General features: G+C 38.0%; 1 protein-coding gene across 10 annotated transcripts in view; it reads right to left on the reverse strand.

The window, feature by feature from the left end:
* Positions 1 to 22,578, reverse strand: part of ATP11C (ATPase phospholipid transporting 11C (ATP11C blood group)) — a 152,544-nt gene that overhangs the window by 46,637 nt on the left and 83,329 nt on the right. For all 10 annotated transcript variants that reach the window (XM_045514912.2, XM_074359926.1, XM_010952532.3 and 7 more), the window contains 10 exons: positions 13,964 to 14,092; positions 12,123 to 12,226; positions 9,920 to 9,970; positions 8,910 to 8,974; positions 8,493 to 8,574; positions 7,409 to 7,559; positions 6,611 to 6,808; positions 2,073 to 2,234; positions 1,219 to 1,370; positions 179 to 250 (listed from right to left, as the gene is read on the reverse strand). In XM_045514912.2, the coding sequence (XP_045370868.1) occupies positions 179 to 250; positions 1,219 to 1,370; positions 2,073 to 2,234; positions 6,611 to 6,808; positions 7,409 to 7,559; positions 8,493 to 8,574; positions 8,910 to 8,974; positions 9,920 to 9,970; positions 12,123 to 12,226; positions 13,964 to 14,092 (1,166 nt within the window). The remainder of the gene's footprint in view (positions 1 to 178; positions 251 to 1,218; positions 1,371 to 2,072; positions 2,235 to 6,610; positions 6,809 to 7,408; positions 7,560 to 8,492; positions 8,575 to 8,909; positions 8,975 to 9,919; positions 9,971 to 12,122; positions 12,227 to 13,963; positions 14,093 to 22,578) is intronic.

Genomic DNA, 22,578 nt, shown 5'->3' on the forward strand with positions numbered 1-22,578 from the left:
TATGAACCATGTCCTCTCCTACTGCAACTACATAAAATTTACATAAAACTCCAATCTGGGAGAGCAGAGCCTTACACTTACAGATGCAAACAGTTTCCTCTGCTGCCCTTCCTAAATCCATCTAAGGTTGACTGTGAGGTTAAGAAGTGACAAACATGAAACATACAGTGCTACTTACTCTTCTATTTCTTTTCTTTGGTTCTCTACTCTCATATAGCCATTCCGAATTCCTACAAACGTGAACCCATACCTGTCAAAAACAATAAAACAAGACCTTTGTGTATCTCTGACGAATGGTTAATTTCCCCTTGCAGGGGGTTATTCATATTTGTTTATTGCTTTCTTCTCTTCCATAAGATCTCAGTCTATAACTGTACTTCTTTTCACTCATTGAGATGATAACACACAGCAAGTCAATGCTCAGTCACAAACTGTAGCCAAAAAAGAGGCGATTTGTAATTCCAGTTCTGCAGCTAACACATGGGGTGACATTTTAGTCACTTAATCTCATTCGGCCTCATGGATACAATGGGACCCTCAGTTACCAAATGATGTCAAAATTGCTGGGAGCACTTCAGAAATAACGTGTGTTGTACGAAAAGTGATTTCCAAAATAAAATATGAACATTTGGACTTCTGGCTGAAATGCAGAAATAGTAATGCAAGTTACATCTATCCATTGCTATTTTCTTTTTGGTCTTAATTGGTTAGGTTTGGGAATTTTTTCAAAAGTTCAGATAAAGCAGTTTGGCTCCTGATTCAAGAATAAAGATATTTACAAGGTTATTGAAGCAAACAGAGAAAAAACAAAACTGCTGTCCTCCTGTGATTTCACTTTCTCAAGAGAAGAACAAATGTTTAATTCTTTTTGCTCTTCAAAAATGCTAATGTATTTATCTACAACTTATTTCCAGGATTTAAAATAGCATTACAGAGGTATAACTGATGGAGAACTACAAGTATTTCCTGTGTGCAATTTGATGAGTTTAGAACATGCAAATAACTGTGATATCACCACAATCAAGGTAAGAGACGTATCCCAACATTTCTCAGTTTCCTTGTGTCCCTTGGGTTTTTGTTGTTGTTGTTTGTGGTAAGAACACATGAGATTTACTCTCTTAATTAAGAAATTTGGAAGTGCAAAATACTATATTACTAACTATAGGCAGAACGTTGTACCTTTTGAAATTATTCATCTAGCATAATGTATATGCTTACTTTTTAGCTCCTTTGACCAAAGCTATTTCATCTGGTGAAGAAGATATGTAGGTTAATTCAGCTGATTCTGGAGCTCCATCAACAGCATCATTTGTTTTAATTTCTACAGTATGGCATAAACACAAGGCACGCAGAAAGAGCTCTTCTCGATTCTGTCGGACAGTAACAGAAAAATGACTATGTTATTTTCACTTTGATCACTTGCTAACTAGTCAATGAACAGAGAAAAGGTATTAATGTGACAGAATGCTATGACCTCTAACAAACTGAGTAGCAGAAATTTATAAATTCCTAATACTCAAATGAGTCATATATCCTCCCAGTACCTAACAACATTCCTAGTTCTCAGGTAACACACCCAAGGGGCTACATTAACTCATTCAGGTTACTGTGCTGCTGCCTAATACCAAAGCAGTGACTTCTCTGTGGCTTCAGAGAGTTCACTCAGTATCTAATTCACAACCTGGCAATAGCTCAGGTGCAGGGAGACTCTGGTTCATTTAATGCTTAGACACTCCTGGGACCTGAATGATTTCAATAGACATCATTCTTGGAGCAGCTCATATTTTTAAAGACAAAGCACAAAAAATCATGCTCACACAGTCAAGTGAAACTTTTACCCAACTGCCATTTCTCACAACTCTCTCTACTTATAATTCTACTTGTTTACAAATTCCAGAGGTGTACATAAAACAAGAAAGGTGAAGTCAAAAAACAAGCGGTTATTCAAAAGTCTGCATCATGCACCCAAATTCTTGATTTCTACTATGTTAACTATGTAACTTGCATTACATTACATATGCCCATATAAATTGATTTCTCAAGGTAAAATGGTATAACACAGAAAATGTCACCTTATCTGCTTTGTCAAAATATGGTAAGGGTCCATCAGTTTGAGAGAGTCCATCAGTCTCCTGAGTTACACCTTTATATTTATGCCCATCTATGCAGCATTCAATGAATTCCATGCTGTTTTCTGTGAGTGTTCCAGTCTTATCAGTAAATACATAATCTACCTAAAAACAAGAACACAAACATAAACATTTTTACTTTCTTCAGTGTGACTAATTTTTTGTTAGCTATAAAGCAGGGCTATTTTCATACCCATAGAAAATCACCTTTTCTAAAGACCTGTCAAATGTCTGGTAATTACAGAAGCAATATTATCAAATGAATGAGAAATGAACAAGTATTTTTAAAGATGCTGAAATATTATCACATGTCTAAGGTAGACCTACTCAAATTATGAGATTAACAGGAAGGAAAAGTGTGGCTATTTTACCAAACTAAGAACCCTTCAATTTAACACCTACTGTTTTGATGCAAAGAAATTAACATAAGTAAAGTCAATTTCCCAAGCAGGAAACAATTTACTGGCCACTTAAATCTCTCTCTCTCTCTCTCTCTCACACACACACACACACACACACACACACACACACACACACATACACACACTCACACAGAAAATATGTTTGACAGGAACTGAATTTAACTGGACTGTAACAAAACTTTTCCTTGAAAAGTAAAATTTTCTATAAATATACTGAATTGAAGTAAAATGCATGTGTCCTATAATGTATTTCAGTGCTACAGAATATAAACAGACAAGGGAAATAATAATGTTAACAGTTACTTAATTAGGAGACACAGTAAGTCAACAATAATCAAAATCATAAATGAAACTTCTTTCTGCATACTATGTATATTTTCAGATAATCCTCAAAAAAGTCTCCAAATTAAAAAAAGACAGAGTTTATAATGATAGGTTAAAGTATAATATAAGCTTACTTTCATAGATAATGGAAAAAATAGGCTATGAAACAAATTTTACATGTAAAATAAGCCATTCTGAGCATTTATCTAAGTTTTTATCTCTTCTATTTATAACATCTGGCTTTTGGAAACCCACAATTTTATCCTCCTTTTTGGCAATTTCTGCTTAAATAGTTAAAATTATGGGCTGACAGGAACGAGGATAAGCACAAGATGAAGGTTTTTATTATGTAAGGGAGAAAGGGATGGACGGCGGCAGTAGTTGCTTTCTAATTATTTTTCAAAGCTTTTCACGGTAGCAGCACTGGCACAAATATAGCATTCCAATCTTCTCTCTTTTTTTTCCTGTTAGCCAGCCAAGTTTGAATTCTCTCTTTAAATTAATCCAAGTGGTATTATTTGTGTATCATCTAGATTTTTCCAATTAAAATGAAATTCTTTAGGGTTTTTACTCTGATCAAAATTATTAACCTTCACTTTCCCCCACGAAGGTTGTCCTGGGTTGTTGCACCTCTTGCACTTGGATGAGCATTAACCCATTTTGAACTCTTTTCTAGGTAGCAAAGGTAGTAGCTTTAAAAATACGAAGTGCAATTGCTTTCCTCTATACAACAGTTTGTGCAGTTATCGTCTCTATACAATTAATCTCACAGGTATAGGCAACAAACTGTACTTGGATAGAGTAATTATCAACCTGTCATCTGCATCACACTAGTTTGGAGGGCGCGTGTTAAAACTCAGACCGCTGGGCTCTATCCCCAGAGTTTCTGATTCAGTAGCTCTGGGGTGGGGCTGGATAATGTGTATTTCTAGTAAGTTCCCAGGTGATGCTGATGCTGCTGGTCCCAAGATCATACTTTGAGAACCACTGATCTAATATGGGCCCTATACTCAGGAAGAGGAGGAGAGGGTTGGCTATTAGTAAAAAGTATCCTCATATTTAAAGAAGAGAGGGGCCTGAAGAGTGAGAGGCTACCGTTTGTCTCTGACTCTCAACAGTCTCTTCTTCTTTAGTGGTAGGTTTGAGCCGGCTTGTTGGAAAGGCCCGTCTTGATCAGCAAGCTCCAAGTCATCCATTTATGGATAGAAAGCCTAAAGTGAGACAGATGTTGAAGGGTAGAAAGAGCCCTAGACTAGAGGTTGAACACATGAAATCACCTAGTTTACAGGTCAAAATTGGCCAAAAATTTTCCTATCGTTCAACCTAATGGAACACTTGGACTGGAGTCACGGTTCTACCACCTACTAATGTTGTGACCTTGGAAAAATATCTGTTCATCTCTCTGAACTTTAAACATTAGCTTTAAATAATCAAACCTGCTGCACAAGGCTGTAAAGATCACTAAGTATGTTTGTAAATTAGAAGGTGTTAGAAGGTGTTATATAGATGTTGTCATTGCTGTTGACTTGACCAAAATCACACAATACTGTACTCTTTCTATCATTTCACGTTCCTTAATTTTTCTGATAGATTAGGACCACATTGCCATAGTTAGGATACGATATCTGTGTTTTCCCAACTAGGTGGTGAACAACTTGAGGATTTCTTGTTTACTTTGTAACCGTAACCTCATACCAAGAACATATCTTAGGTAACACAGAAATTCAATACATAGCCACTGGACTGAATTAGCAGAATCAGAGCATATACTCAGACATGCCATTAGGCACAGCTGCAAGACTGGGAGGGGCTAGGAGGGAAGAGGCTAGCCCCACAAGTTTTTCAAGATGGGCTGAAACCATCTGGTTGTCTAAACGACTGATGTCCGATCGTAAAAGGTCCCATTCTTTTCCAACTGAACTGAGTAGTCTATTTCTTTGTTTCTCAAGTCAGACACAAACACTGTCCTAAACGTATCTTCCCTTAAAAAAAAAATGCCAGCGTGGGTCACTTTGAAAGAGGTTAAGTAAGTGTTTGTAATGGTATTGATGGGAACTAACTGACACTACTTTCAAGTAAAATAAAAGCCCTGTAGATCTTAAATTATGACTCATCAAGGAGGAAACAGGTTGCACTTAATTTCCTGCACACCAGTCCACTGAATGCTAAATGGTCAAGGAAACCACTGCAAGACTTCTTTGCATTTTCCTTCAGGTAGTTTCTGCTCATATAAGCCGATCGTGAGGGCAACTTGTTTTTCACTGTATAAACTGAAGTGGTGGTCTGCGACTGACTTAGTGATCTGACTAAGTGACAATCACACACAGAAAAGCAGGTTTGGTGGGGGAAAGAAGTGGTGGCTGAAATGAAAACTGTAGTTTCTTCTCTCTGATCAAATTTACCAGATCATTACCCAAAGCTCTACTTTACTTTCTGCAGTTTGAATACAGTCTAAGTGATAAGAAAAAGCCTACGTTCCCATAGGTAAACATGGAATCTGCTGAGGTGGAGATCTGAAAGGAAAAATTAAGAGTTTTGTCTAGTGGGACCTGGCCTGTATATCCTGTCTCTGGTGAGAATTAGGTGCCACATGTGGAATGACAGGTGTTCTACTATCTGTGCTAGTCAGCAATTCTACTCGGACAGTTTGGTGCCTGGACGAAAACTTCTGGCTTTGTTTTGCTGTGGGGTGCAGATGCCATGGTCTGGGATCCCGGAGTCCTAGTGTCAGATCGCAACAGGATGGTATCTGGAGAGTCCTTTCACCCCTGTGACTGTAGCTGTCACGAGTGTCCTCTGGTTTAGGCAAAGGTTGTATAAAGAACAGAAATAGAGAGTGGGGCCAGAGGTGGAGTGAATTCAGGAAGAGGTATAGACACAAACCAGCACCATTCAAGAGGAGTGTGAGGCCCTGCTCTAGCCACACAGTTCCATTAACTGAATTTGCATCCCCCAGTCACAGAAATGACATTTCCACAGCCTTGACATTTTAAATATCATGAGAATTAAATGCAAGCCAAAAAATCCCCTCAGCTTGTTAAGATCATTTCATGACACATAGTACATTCAGACAAAGGGAAAACTTTCTCAGTACTGATAAGAAAACCACCAAAGTAGTCATCACTTGAAGAATTACAGCTAGACTGCATTGTATTTGAAACAAATACACCTGGGTTAGAAATAAGGTCAAAGCCTGGACCACACTGGTATATGAAGCAAAAAGCCCTCACATCTTCCCTTCATTTAAATTATTGCACTGGAATAAACAACTCTGCTTTCTACGTCTAAACTCCATCTGATCAGAAATGTACCAAGAAAATGTCAACAGGGCAACTCTGGTCAATTTTGTTTATGGAACAAAATGCATTTATAAAATAGCTTTATTTACTACCCCATATTCCATTCCTAAATGATTATAGATGGTGATGAAGATACATGTTTCCTGTTCCAAGGCATTAATCCATAGTCTATCATCACGACCAGGCGAATTTTAAAGGGAATTTCTGTTAATATTCAAGTCTGATATATAAACCGGGGCCCTTCTCAAAAATGCCTGCAAAATAACAGATGCTATAGCTGTAAAAACATTGCCTGTCTTCGTGACATGCCTGTATAAAGGAATTTTCATTGAATCACACTTCCAAATGTGAAATGGTCACATACATTGGTCATCCAGACTACAAGAAAAGGTATTTTCACTATGCTAACTTATTTTAAGTAAAAATATGTCCTAACCTGACCAAGTTCTTCATTAAGGTCCGATGTGTTAACCAGGGCTCCTTCATTAATTTCTTCATCATAAAAGTCCTTATCCCATGAAATGAAGAAGGAACCCAAGAATTTCTGCATTTCCACTGTGACATACATGGAGACAGGAATGATGAAGTTGAAGAGAACCATAAATGACAGGAAGTCGGTGAACATTTTCAAAACCTAAAACAAAAGAAATAGTTCATGCTAATTAAATGCACAGCTCCATCCAGCAAGTGTAATATAAAGACTTTCTATGTTTTTATTTCAATGTTGTAAGCACTGCTCTTGGTATAAAAAATTAAACATCCCAACAACACTATCTCATCGGTCAAAATTATCACAGTATGTGAAAACACCATTTAAAATACCCTGAATTTTGTCACTATTCTTCAGTGAATGTACCTTTTGACTTAACACTTTTTCATTTCCTTAAGCTCTCTGCTCCTCTCCCCCCAGATATGAATGTAGGATCAAAGGTTTTATGAAGGCATCCATTATCCTCCTATTAAGATATACCACAAGCTCATGTTACATTGACACGTCAGAGCTTCTTGCCCAATTGCTTAAAACTCTTAACTGAAAGAGTTAAAAACAAGAATAGATACCTAGGGTTAAAAACCAAAACACTCTAAAACCTCTTAAATAGTTAATGGCTTAGGGTTACCATACAACCAGGAGAAAATCAAAATACAAAAGGTATCAGCATCTGAGCAGCACTTTAGTAAGGGTGGCTTGATCACAATGTGCTAGAGTTAAATTTTTCAGCATAAAACAAATTACCTTCAAACTCTCCCGCTCTTTCTGGGTCTTTTGGTTATACCAAGGTTCATCGTTATATGGGGTACTTTGCCAAACATACTTTAGAGTAGTGCATACTGCAGCTTTGGTCAGTAAGATAAATAAATAAACAATCAAGAAGGCATTAATAGATCTGAAAAAGAAGATACAGGGGTTTAAAAACCACCTAATTACTTAAGATATCAACCAGGTATAAACGAAACTGTTCAGTTTTCTAAAGCTTCTCCTGTGTACAATATGTAACCATCACAAGTCTGTATGGATGAACCTCAGTTACCACTGCTGAAGCCCTACTGTCGACTGGTAAAAAGGAAAAGCCAGCCTTGACCAGCTTTGTTGGTCACCAGTGCTTCCCAGAGTGCAATGGCTGACTAGCTTAACACATCTTTAATGAGGATCCTCTAAAGTGACAGGACACACACACACACACACCATTACCTACTCAACTTTTACAGAATTAGATTGTTTCCGTTTCCCTGAATATTAAAGGTTTGGAATAGAGGATAGAGGAGCAAAGGTGAATTCTTCAAGCTTAGTGTGGATTCCTTTACTCTGAGAGTAAGAGTTACGGAGAGGATGCCACTGAGATACTGGCTATCCATGCCAACAACAGAGTGAGGTCCATGCCAGTGGCCACTGGCTTGAAGGTGTGTCAGGTACCACTTCAATATCTGCCAGGAGACTACTATCTGTGTTGCAGAACCTCCTTACATATAGCAACTAGAGGATCCCAAATCATTGTCCAGTAGCAAAAGAGAATAAATCTATGTTTCAACTAAACTGCCCTTGAATAGCTAAGTGAGCTTAGGTAAATCACTTATCATCTCTAAGACTTTCTTTGTCTGTAAAGTAGACAAGCTAACAGGAATTACTTCAGAGTTGCTCAGAGGATTAAACCAAATCAGACATACAAATCACTGACCACAGTTTCTAGAAGATAAAAAGTGCTCAAAATGGCAGCACTATTACAATTGATGATTTTTTTTCTCATGGTTATTATTTAGAATTACTGAGAAGTAACGATTTCCGTTCAATAACAACTAAATAAATTGTGGCGCACACTAACTTTTCAACAGCAGAACGTTTCTGAGATTTCCCTTGGTAGTTCAATGCCATTTTGGTTTCCATTCCAGTGTAAACAGCAACTCCTAAAGAATAACAGAAATGAGCGAGAACCAGGTTATAAATGAGATTGACAACCAACTCCCCACCCAGTTGGATCTACTAAATTTTTTTCATCTATAAAAGTAGAAATTCTAAACCCTCTTCTATTCACCAGTTGCTACACCATTTATAGTATAATTTTCATTCTATATAGTTTGTCATATTTCAAGTTAGTTTAACATCTTATAAATTCCCAACACCTAAAAATAGGTTTAGATTAAATGGTAATTAAATGCCATGTTCAATTTTTAACTGCCCTATTTATGCACAGGCTTTAAAAAGCATTATCTGTAATAAGAATATCTTAAAAATTGTTCACCATATATCTTCTTGGTATTTTTTAGTGTAGCTCCTTTCAACAAGAGATTTTCAGGTCCCAACGACCTAAATAAAAAATGACACAGCTTATCCAAACAGCCCAATAAACAGCATCATCAACTTTGGGGACATACTTTGCCCTAACACACATCTATCTCCAAAAGGTACAGAATGCATCTGTCTCCTTATATTATATGCTTACTATGCAGGACGAGCTGAAAGAACCCTCCCTCTGAAGTTACTTGAAGGTACAGAACAGATGGGGGCACACACAGTACAGGCAGGAGTCGCCAGCAACAAACAGAGGTAAAGAGACACACAGAAAGAAAAGGACTGAGTCACAGACAGCAAGAAATGGAAAGAAAAGGTGACAGTAAAAGACTGGGAAAGCAACTGTCAAGGCAGGAAAGACACACTGACTTATTTATAGAGCATAAACCCGCCTTGTGGGAGATCACTGGACACCCGGTGTGTCTTTAACTTCCTTTTGAGTATTGGCTATAAAGGCCAAGTGGAAAAGCTGGGATAACTAACTAGGTGATAGAAGAGGGAAGAAAACATCCCTTTATATATGAACTGTTTCATTATAAATGATTAAGCCTTTTATTTTACTTAAGTTCAAGTCATTCTCCCAGCATTTTGTCTATTGTCTAGTCCCTAAATTACTCTCCCTTAAAACACTGTTCTCCAGGTATACTTCCAATACTGTCAGGCACTGCACAACCAAAGACAATAAATACAGTGCTTGGAACAGATAGTCCCAAACCCTCAGCATCACTTCCAACACCACCCCCTCCCAGGACACACACACTCAAGAGCCTCTGCCACCACAGCCCCACCAACCACAAGGCTGGTTCCTTAAGTCCCATCAGAGGGATCCTGAGTGGTTTTACTCCAGGTTTATTCACCTTTACCCTTTTCTAGAAAGGAAAATATTTAGCTATTTTAATGGGCTTAAACAGGAAACACTTCTACCCCCAAAAGGACAGATTAAAGGAATAACAAACTAACCTTGCAACGGCCTCAAGACTATTATTACGGATATTGATTCGGCCAGCAAACCTGCAAAAAGAACATAGTAGCACACATGTCTTCCATATCCAGATAAAATCTATATACCCCAAAGATGGGAATGAATCAAAATACAAATAATACAGTAAGAGATGAGACTGAATGAACTACAAAAGCCTATTTTATTTCTGGGGGGAAAAAACGTTGTGTTGAACCAATAAGGTACGTAACATTTTCATCTAATTTAAAAAATATTATGGATTATAAGAATGGAAACAAAAATTCTAAGTTGATTTTCAAGATCTACTTGGCATTGTGCATGCACACAACTCCCCCCCTCGTTTATACTTTATATAGATAATGGGCTTCTATTTTACATTCATGTGAAGAAAGGTTTCTGGTGCTAAAATCTAATTTTCAAAACCATTAGTTCAGGAGCTCATTCACTTGAGCATGCAACAGAATCACTGGAGGGCTTATTAAACCACTGATTTCTGCACCCCATTCCCAAGCTTAGTAAGAATTTGCATTTCCAACAAGTTCCCAGGTGCTGCTGGTGCTGCTGGCCTGGGATCACCCTTTGAGAACCAGCACATTAGTCTCAGGGAACACTTGATCACCATCTTGGAAAGTCCCCAACTGTGTCTTGCAGCTCAATACTGAACTTGGTCTGATCACTTAATATGACTAAGCACATAGTAATCTGCAGTTCCAAAAAATGGGATAAAGAGGCCTTAACCCTCCTTAACAAGAATGTCATGAGTAGTTTATAATTTATGTTATAATTCCTTTCAGAAAAATTGAAGAATTATTACTATATACACAAAATATGAAGGTCTGCTCATTCATTCACCTTGTATTAACTGCACCAGTACTGTGCTGGGTGCTGGAGATATACTGATAACCAAGAAAAACGTGTTCCTTGCTCCAAAACAGACAAGAAAAAAGGCAATTACAATGTGTAAGTGATGCCCACTAGGGTGGGGAGAAGTGTAAGGTATTCTGAAGTCACATAGCCAGGGTATTCAAACTAGTCTAGAGAAATTAAGAATAACCTTCTCTGCACTAAACATCTCCTTCACACGTAAGGTAACTGAAAAATCTAGGAGTTACCCCACAAATACGCAAGGATGTATATTATTCTCTAACTCAGGCAAAATCAGTCACTCCCTCTTCTGTGATTCCATGAGCCTTTTACTCACCTTTATTATCTCACTGTACTGTAAAGGCCTAGCTTTACAGTTTTATCCCTTTTGCAAACTGTGAACTCTCGAATGGCAGAGAACAGCTGTTTTGCTTTGTGATCCTAAGTTCCTACTATCAAGGTGGATACAGAAGGGAAAAAGGAAAGAAGGAATGATGGAAAGGAGGGAGGGTATCATCCTTATAGCAGGATGAATACTTTGTTTTTCCACTACTGGGCGTTGTTGTAAGCCACATCCAACCATTTGGTCTCCCATATGACCCACAGCATTCATTAACAAGATGGCTGGCATGGGTAACGGATGCCATCTGTAATGGTGGCCTAGAACAAAATTAATTGGCTCACTTGGGGATAAAACCTGTTATTTAACCCTCCTTAACACCATGCCCTAATTAACCAAACTAACCAGTCTTAAAAACCAAATGCCAAATTTTTGAAAACCCACTATGACTGTGAATCAGCAAATTGATTCCAGGAAGCTTAAATATAGCAAAATAGAGGGAATCATACCATTTCACTGGTCCCTCAACTTAACTGTTTACTATTGACAAGAAACAGCCTATTTGTAATACTCAGTTTATCATGATCGTGAAAAAAAAGGATAGAGTGCCTACTAATGGCATGGCCCCCTATTGTTTTCTCTCTTTAATGTTGAATGACACATAAAGTGGTTTATTTTTGTTTTAATTAATGCTGGTTAATGCATGAGTCTGATATATCAGCTTTCTAGGGAAACAATCTTAAAATTCGATGGATGACCCTGTTTACAAATAACAATAATAAAAGAAAAACCACAAGTAAGATGCCTGGGCCCACAATGATTTATCTTAGGCTGGTAGTGAACGAGGCTGATTTGATTCATTTCCCTGCCAGAAGGAAGAAACAGCTCATAAAAACACAAATGAAAGGAGGCTGGTAAGTGGTGGGTGTTTCTTTGCAGTACTAGTGGCAAAGAGAAGCAAAGCCATCAGACGGCAGTAAAATGCAGGTAATTCTTACTTGTAGAGGTCAGGCTGAGGCTGTTCACATTCAATTGCTGCTCTGAGGGTATCAATGGATTCGGCTGTACACAGTTCAATGGTGTCACGTACCGCATAATGTGTCTAGATGAAAGCAGAAGAAAAAACAAAAACAGCCAAAAAAAAGTGTAATCGTACACCCACCTGATTTCAGGAACACAGTCTATTTCTAGTAAAAGGTTTTGGCAGAATATAAATATTGACGCATATTTCCCACTAAATAAATTTTACAGTATTATTCTTAAAATATATTGCAAATAATTAGAAATATAACCCTGCTGCAAAGGGATTTTAAAGATAATGAGAAAACTAAAAGCTTTTCTTGATGCTGACAGCAGAGAATTCCATTTGTAGCATGCATATAATTAACTGAAAACCCCATGAAAAATTTAATTCATCTATGTTTTCCTCTTATTTATAGAAGTGTGACCTATTATTTTGCTCACCATAGTGTATGGCGATGTTAACATACATGTAAGAATTGAACATAACCCTTTTGGTCATAAGAATGCTAATGTTTTGCCAGCAGAAAGAAAAATATAGTTCCCATCACACAAATAGCATAATTAATGATCTTGAAAATGCTCCAAGTGGCTACAATTCATATGAGGAGCAGGGAGATGATGTGTCTTGCTTTAGTCAGACAGAATATTCTAATGTATACCATGTACTTCATTGACCCAGAACTCAAGGCAACTCCAATGAACCCATTTATAAATCAACAAGGAAAGGCTAATGCAGACTCAAAGACTGCACCACTTACGCAGAAGGGAAAGCTGTTGCACAGTCTTCGGAGAATATTATGGATCTGGCTGAGCTATATTTAAAACTGTCTCCTGACTTTGAAAACCTATGTGCTTTTAGGTGATTTGATCTGATCAACTTAATTGAAAAAAGAAGCCACCTGAAAGTTTTCTTCTTCTAAACAACTTTTTCCCCTATCAGGGAATCTTCAGGTCGATTTCTTGAGTTTTATCTTGACATTCCGTCAAATGTAACTTTGTTTTTGAACAGTTTAAATGGAACTAGTTCATCACTATGCATGTGAAGTACAAAATTAGTTATCTAATAGGCATTTAAGTTCCTTTTCCACATACTGAGTCCTGGTCCTCAACTCCAGATGGAATAAACCGGCAGAGGAAAGCCCTCAAGGATACACACAGAGGTGAGTACATGCGTACCCTTCCTTACAGGCAGCGTATAGAGGCTACATCTTTAGCCCTGTGGAGCTCTGGAAGATAGCCAAGAACTGACTGTGCCCTGAGGTACCAGGGAAGTAAGGTAGCCTCTGGTTGAACAAATTTACTCTAACATTTATAATTCTTCCTACTTGCAATAAAGAAAATATTTGCCAAACTAAACCCTAAGGTATTTTAAAAAAGTAATCAAACTACTCCAGGTTAGACTTTCTATATGCCAGGAATAAACATTTTTTTAAAGAAGATACTCCTCACTTTAAAATAAAAATAGATCAAACTGTAAGGTTAGAGTACCTGAGGGTGAAGTTATTTTTATAGCTATATAGTTTCAGCCTATGACTACTCTCTTTTTTAAAAGCCTAAATAAAATACTGAATGGGTTAATGTCAATATTAAATGCAAGCAGTGCCATAAAAAATGTGGTGGCTTTTATTTGGGGTGTGGATTTCCTCACTCAACACCACCCTTTCCCCCAAAGTTGAGTATCTGCTTAGAAGTTCAAAGACAATTATATAAAAGCTGTCTTCAAATACAAAACATACACAAGTAGAAAAAAATAAGATAAAAGATTAGGGGCAGTGGGAAGGAGTATGATTAACCATCCTGAGCCCGTCTCCATTACCTTGCAATTGGATTCCCCATCAAGACTGGCTGTAGTAACATAACAGGTTCCATCAATTGTGCAGGATGATAGAAGAATAAGATCACAGGGGAAGGTTTCATCTGCCTGTACTTCTACTACATCCCCGACCTAGTATAGAGAGAAAAAGAAATATAAACATTTCTAATTCCAAACAAAGCATTTATTGTATCTCAAAGTCAAAACAGTAGCAAGAGACCTCTTCCTCTCTGGGGCTCAGAATCCTATACCACACGAAAGGTGATAAAAGAATATTACTCAACATTCTGAATCGCCCTTAAGGTCACAAGGACTCATGTTTTCAGATGACCTTAGTTGAACTTTAATCTCTAATAAATGATTTTAGCACCCAGGGACTCTTTTGCTCTTTCATTTTTCTGGAATTGGTGTTTGATAAGAGAGTGATCATTATCACATCATCAATCAATCAAGGAAATCTACACATCTTAACTTGAACATTTCATGAACACTGGGCAGCCACACCCCCACATTGTATCAGGGATAAATATTTCAAAATGCTTTGCCTTCCATGTGATAATAGCTGTTATTGCTGGGTGACAGTTCTTTCTTCAGTGCTCAGAAAATCTCAGTTGAAGAGGTGTTTATTTTTCCTGTAACATTTGAAAAAACCCTTTTTTTCAAATAGGTCACTTTCCAACAATTCTGCTGTCAGCAAGTACGCAAAGCTCAAGTAGAGGAAAAACATGAGAGAAGAAATCATGAACAATTTCTAGTGCAGATAATTAAATAATGTAGGAAATAAATCATAATGATTAAAACATAGATCTTCACAACTAGACTGCAACTACCCCATAGGATTGGTTTGAGTACGAAATGAGGATACAGGTAAAGTGTTTCACAAAGTGCCTGGTACACCTTCACCATCTAATAGTTGATAATTATAATTATTACCAATACTCTGCAACTACTTTACTTTCAACTTATGAATAGTCATAACAATTTTTTTGAAAGAAGGAAAGGAATAATTCAGTCCAACGCATCCCAACATTCTTCACACCGTGGCACACAGAGAAAATAATAATTAACACTTTTGTACAGCACCCCAGATAAAGGGAGGAGGCTGCTGGTGGCAGAAAACAACCCACTTTAGAAGGGAATCAACATCTGGCCCACCAACTTGGACATACTGATTGTGAAATGCTGAACTAATATATATACACCTGCCTTCTCTTTGCTACATAATTTGGCAGAAGATCAGGATTTCAAGATCAATTTCAGGAACAATTTTATTTTCTCTGCCAATCTTAATCAGTAGTCAAGAGAAACAGCATCAATAATGGAACTAATCTGTAAATAATATTTTGTTGGCTGTTTCTTTCCTCACTTACATAAACACTTATGTTGCTTACATAAAACCGAAACCTATGCTTAAATACACAGAAGAAAAATAAACAAAATCTTTTTTTTAATTGAAGTACAGTTATAATGTGTTAATTTCTGGTATACAGCACAATGTCCCAGTCATGCATATACATGCATATAATCCTTTTCATATTCTTTTTCATTAAAGGTTATTACAAGATATTGAATATAGTCCCCTGTGATATATAGAAAAAACTTTTTTTTCTTTAATATATTTTTATATTTAGTGGCTAACATTTGCAAATCTCAAACTCCCAAATTTATCCCTTCCCATCTCCCTTCCCCCAGTAACCATAAGATTGCTTACTATGTCTGCATGTCTGTTTCTGACAAAGAAAATCACAAAGCATCTTAGAAGAAGGAAATGCTCATTAATGGATGGAAGATGATTCTCAGCACTGATAAATAAAAACCACATACAGAATTTCTTCTATAACCTTTACAATTCGTTCAGGTATGGACCATAAAGGTCTCTGCATCTGGAGTGCAAGCTAAGGCTGGTAAGATGGACAGGGGTCAGATCACAAAAAGCCTGACAGGTAAGGCTCAGGAGTGCAGGCTTCATCCTGAAGACAAGGGGAATGGGGAAAGGGCTTTTAAAGAAAAGGAGCAACATGGTCCAGTTAGACAATCAACTTTGGAGCTCTGTTTCCACTTAGCATGTTCAAAGCCACAAGAGACATGACTATCCCTCATCATAAATATTAGAAAAAGCCAGGTAATCAAGAGAATCATATTTTGTTTGAGTTTAGCAGAGAGCTATGGTTTCAGGGCAACCAACTAAACTGAATTTCAAAAGGTGAAAAGTCCCTCTGAGGAGAGACAGGAGACGTAAACTGTTTCACAGCTGACAAAGCACAGGAGGAAGAGATGGCTGCTGTAAAAGTGCGTAAGAAGAAAAGAACTAGATTTTTAATCAATCGTAAAACGATTGGTAGGAGCTAACGTGACAGTTTAAAGCCCTGGCAGCCTGGGAGAAAAGAGGAGACCATAACCACCAACAGCTCTTTCTCTGTCAGCATCCAGTGGGTGCTCATGAAAAACCGTGAGGACAGGAGACCTACAGAGCCTTCCTCGCTGGTGCAGGCAGGCAGGTCGTGACTGACTGCTGTGGAGAACAGACACAAAATATGCCAGAGCTGTGGACACTTGCCTCATATGAGGCCAAAGCCATCTGTGTCTAGGAAAAAGGCAAGAAACGCGCCCCACCCCCCCAATCCAGCCCAGTCTCAGGGAAACATGACTACTGCTAGAGGAGAGATGGAAGCAAAGCCACGTGCTGCTGGGGATGGGACAGGAAGCCCACTCATACTGGCCCAGTACTGATAAAAGGCAGAGTTCAGCTGCCACGAGGTTGCAGTGGAGGCGGGGGAGAGTATTGAGAAAGTTCCACCCTGAGGCAAAGGTGCATAAAACCTGCCTAATACTGAGACAGAGCAGGAGAACCAAGAAGCTACTCTGTTCCCACCAGGAGCCTTGCAGTGAATAACAAGAAAGAGCAATCTGTCACTGGGAGAGGAGAAAGCGCAGAGAGAGGCATTCACTATGTCTCAGGGATGTAGGACCTGCTGAAAGCAGAGAGTGGATCAGAACACGGAGAAAAACCCTCTGACATCCAGGATCCCATGTAAAGTGATGGCTATCTGGCACTCTAGGAATTTATAAAGTCCAATGGTGGGCTGAAAGTATCAACAGCTACTACAAAAACCAAAGCCAGCCAGCTCCTGACTAGGCTAACTCAACCCCCAACACTAATGGGCTGACAGAAGAGATGTGCCCATTTCAGAACACACTGTTGACCTACATCAGTCTCTAGCATTCTTTACATACACTGTCCAAAATTCCATTAAAACAAAAAAAAAAGAGATGCAGAAAACCAAGACAAAAGTGACCTATCATCTAAAGACAAAAGAGTCAACACGACCAGCATTAGAAATATTCAGATTTTGGAATTATGAAACAGGAATATAAAAATAGCTATAATTAAGATATTAAAGTATTTACCAGAAAAGACAAATAACATGCATATGCAGATGATGAATTTGGGCAGAGAGACAGAAACTACCCCCCCCCCAAAAGCAAATGGAAAAGTCAGAAATGAAAAACAAGATATTAGAGATAAAGATTTTCTTTAATGGCCTCATCAGCAGACTGGATACAACAAAGGAGAAAATCAGTAAACCTGAAGAATTCCAATGTTTCTAATGCCAAAATCGATACTGTCTCCCTCACAAATAACTGTGTGTTTCCATTGGAATTCTTCAAGGCCTATTTCACTTCCTTAGGTTCTATATGATTCCAGCCAAATTTCTGTTTCCACCTAAAACATCTCTGAGCTCCAGGTTTGACAATTCCATCTAGATGTCTAATAGGTATCTCAAAATTAACATGGTCCAACTGAATTCCTGATTTCCTTTCACTCCCTCCTCTCTTCCTAACCTGTTCTTCACCCAGTCTTCACCATCTGATTTAACAGCACCAGCATTTTGTTGAACAGCACTATTTAATAATGCATCTAGCTACTCAGGCCAAAACCAAGGAGGCTATCTTTATTCCTTTTTGCTCTGTTTCTCACTCCCTTCATCAAATAACATCAACAAGTCCATCCTCTACCTCCAAAAAGTATCCTGGATCTCCCGGCTCTGGTGCAGACATGGCCAAGTCGAAGAACCACACCACACACAACCAGTCCCAGGCACAGAAACGGCATCAAAAAACCCCGATCACAACGATATGAATCTCTTAAGGGGGTGGACCCCAAGTTCCTGAGGAACATGCGCTTTGCCAAGAAGCACACCAAGAAGGGCCTGAAGCAGATGCAGGCCAACAACGCCAAGGCCATGAGCGCACGTGCTGAGGCTGTCAGGGCTCTCGGAAAGCCCAAGGAGGTCAAGCCCAAGATCCCAAAGGACAGCAGCCGCAGGCTCAGTTGACTTGCCTGCATTGCTCACCCCAAGCTCAGGAGATGTGCTTGTGCCTGCATTCTCAAGGGTCTCAGGCTCTGTTGGCCAAAGGCCAAGGCCAAGGCTCAGACCAAGGTCACAGCTGCAGCTCCGGCTCAGGCTCAGGCTCAGGCTCAGTCTCAGTCTCCCAAAGGCGCCCAGGCCCCCACAAAAGCTCCAGAGTAGAGGCTTTCATCTACTGATGTGAGGATATAAGGACTAATGTGACCCCTAGGCTGCTGTCTGCATGGGGCTCATGTCTACCTGTGCTGTTTGTGCAAATAAACCTGAGGCAGGATCTGTCAGTTAAAAACAAAACAAAACAAAACAAAACAAAACAAAACAAAACAAAACAAAACAAAACAAAAGGTATCCTAAGTATATATATAGAGACAAAGTTGTGGTTACGAGCATGAACTTTGCATCAGACTTGTTTCCATTCAAATCCCAGCTTCCCCATTTACTAGTTGTGATCAAGTTTCTTAACCTCCCTGTGCTTCAGTTGCATCATTTGTAGAGATAGCAAAAGTACCTACTTTATAGGACTGTTGTAAAGTAAGGATTAAGTGAGTTAATAGTACGTAAAAGGGAGTGCCTGGCTTATTTATGTAACAATAAATGTTAACAACTATTTTTATTGTCATCTCTACACTATCATCATAATATAAGCTCGTATTATCTTTTGCTTATACTATGGCAGTAGCCACCTAACTGGTTTCCCTGATTCCACTCTTGTTCATGCCTCTACTTTGCTAACTTTCCAGAGCTGTCTTTTTTTTTTTTTAAAGTAAGATCAAGTCACTCCCTAGCTTTGAAAGCCTTCAAAATGTTCCCATTGTGTTGAGGATACAGAACAAATCACTCTCCTGCTCAATAATTAATAGTCCCTGCACTCTCCAGCCAAGCAATCAAACATTTAGACACTTTGAGTTTATAAGCATCTCTTTCCACACACAAATACTCCAGGAAAGGCTCAAATAGCAGTTCACACAACAGCATCAACAGATGTAATTAAGACTATACCTGGCTGAAGTCAGCCTCAAGGCAAAGTGGCTTGGTGAAGGGAAGGTGGAAGATAGGGGTCCTTCTAAGTCAGTTGGGGTGACAGCAAAATCAGAAAGATGAAATGAAAGAAAGGGAAAGATGTGGGAGACTTTTACTTGCTTTACAATTTTACTTACTGCCCTGGGAGCAACAGATTTACTGCTATGAATCATTTAGTCTGCCCTTGGGTTCTTGTGCTGAACAAAAAGTTGAGTTTCTATGACTGGCTTGGAAACTTCAGATCCTGACCATTCTAGTTCATAATGCAGTCTTCCCCTCTGGGATGCAGAGAATGGAGAAAAGAAAAAAGAGTGAAGGAAAGACATTCTATGTCAAACTCAGGTAACCCTCCCACTCTGCAGTTTTCCTCCCATCATTACTATAAGAGGCTACAAGACAATTTACCTATTGCTGGGGATATGGAGAACTTATTCCTGAGTATTTAATAAATATTTCAGCAGTAATAATACTTGATGAAAGTATAGGGAGTAGATGATCATTTTTAATGAATTCAAACCACAGCCCCAAATCATTCTGGAATGGTATTTTCACCTACCTTCTTCTCTTTCTGTTCTACCCATCTTCTCTTTTACTGGGGATCTTGATTTCAATTAGCTTTCATACTTTAATCCATATTCATACAGAAATATTCTTTTAAAAATACCTTGGAAGATCAACAAAATTGACAAACCCTTAGCTAGACTAAGGGAAAAAAAAAGACTCAAACTGCTAAAAATGAGAAGACATCACAGCTGATACCAGAGAAATAAGATTATCAGAGACTATGACAGTTATAGTCAATTACAAATCCTCCCAATAGGATAAACTAGAAGAAATGGATAAATATCTAGAAACATAACAACCTATCAAAACTGAATCATGAAGAAACAGATTGAAGCAGGAACCAAACACCTCCCCAAAAAGAAAAGCCTAGGATCAGATGATGTCATTGGAGAATCCTACCAAACATTTAAAGAAATAATAATCCTTCCCAATTCTTCTAAAGAATCAAACAGAAGGGAACATCCTCAAACTTATTCTATGAGGCCAGCATTACCCTGATACCATTACCAGGAAAAGACACTATGAGAAAACTATGAACCAATTTCCTTAAGGAATACTGATGCAAAAAGTCTTAAACAAAATGCTACCAAACCAAATTCAAGAGTACATTAAAATGATCATACACCATGACCAAATGAGATTCATCTTTGGGATCCAAGGATATATGTGAAAATTAATAAATGTATTGTAACACATAAACAATGGACAAAAACCATTATGATCATCTCAATCAATGCAGGAAAAAGCGTTTGGCACGATTCAACAGCCTTTCATGATAAAAACACTTCATAAAGTAGGAAAAGAAGGAAATGACCTCAACATAACAAAAAGCTGTATATGAAAAGCCCACAGCTACCATCATATGCAATGGGGAAAGACTGAAAGCTTTACCTCTAAGATCAGAAAAAAAAAAAAGCAAGGCTGCCCACTCCAGCACTATTAATCATTGTACTGGAAGTTATAGGCAGAGAAATTAGACAAGGAAAAAAAGGCATACAAATTGTAAAAGATGAAGTAAAATTATCCTGGTTCACAGATGATATTATATTATATGTAAAAAGCTCTGTAAGGATTCCACACCAAAAAATGTTAGAACTAATGAATTCAGCAAATTTACAGGAAATAAAATCAACACTCAAAAGTCAGTTGCATTGCTACACACTAATGATGACCAGACCAAAAAGGAAATTAAGAAAACAATCTCATTTACAATAGCATCAAAAAGGATAAAATACTTAGGAACAAACTTAACCAAAGAAGTTAAAGCGTTTTACACTGAAAGCTACAAGAGCAGTGCTACAAAAGCAAGCTACAAAAGCATACGAAGATAGCACAAATAAATGAAAAGACATTTCATGTTCATAGTTTGAAAGACTTAATACTGTTAATGTGCAATCTCAAGGGACCCTGAATGGCCAAAATGATCTTTTAAAAAAAATTTTTCTTGGGGTGAGAGCAATTAGATGTACTTATTTATTTATTTTTAATGGAGGTACTGGGGATTGAACCCAGAACCTAGTGCGTGCTAACTAAGCATGTGCTCTACCATTGAGCTATACTCTCCCCATCAAAACAATCTTGAAAAAGAAGAGCAGACTTGGAGGTCGCACATTCCCAGATTTCAAAACATACTACAAAACAACAGCATAAAGACAGTTATATAGGCCAATGAATAGAGAGCCCAGAAATAAACTCCTGCACATAGGGCCAAATGATTTTCAACAAGGGTGCCAAGGTCATTCAGTGGGGAAAGGACAGTCTCTTCAACAGATGGTTTTGGGAAGACTGGATATCTACATGAAAAAGAATAAAGTTGGATTCTTACCTTATATATAATATACAAAAGTTCACTCAAAATGAATTAAAGATCTAAATTTAAGACCTGAACCCATTAGACTCCTAGAAGAACATGAAGGAAAAGCTTTAGACACTGGACTTGACAATGACTTCTTGAACATGACACCAAAAGCACAGGGAAAAAAATCAAAATTAGAAAATGAGACTACATCATCAAAGTCAGTAACCAACAGTGAAAAGGCAACCTACAGAACAGAAGAAAATATCTGCCAGTCATGTATCTGATAAGGAGTTAATATCCAGAATATATAAGGAATTTCTACAATTCAACAATAAACACCCTGATTAAAAAGTGGGCAAAGGACTTGAACAGACATTTCTCCTAAGAAGATATACAAATAGCCAACAGGCACATGAAAAGATGCTCAATATCACAAATTATTAGGGAAATACAAATCCAGATCACAATGAGATGATCATTTCACACCCACCAGCAGGATGGTTACTATAAAAAGAACAGAAAATAACAAGTGCTAAAGAGGATGCAGAGAAGTTGAAAGCCTTGTGCATCCATTATATAAAACACTATGGAGGTTTCTCTACAAATTAAAAATAGAATTACCATTACCATATGATCCAGAAATTCTACTTCTGACTACCTAACTTAATTCAAAGCAGAATCTTGAAGAGTTATTTGTACATCTGTGTTCACTGCAGCATTATTCACATAGCCAAGAGGCGGAAGCAGCCCAAATGTCCATCAAGAGATGAACTGATAAAGAAAATATGGTATATGCATACAATGGAGTACTGTGTAGCCTCAAAAAAGGGGAAATTCTTTTATATGCTACAACATAGATTAACCTT

Source organism: Camelus bactrianus, chromosome X (assembly GCF_048773025.1).
Source record: "Camelus bactrianus isolate YW-2024 breed Bactrian camel chromosome X, ASM4877302v1, whole genome shotgun sequence".
Lineage (NCBI taxonomy): Eukaryota > Metazoa > Chordata > Mammalia > Artiodactyla > Camelidae > Camelus > Camelus bactrianus.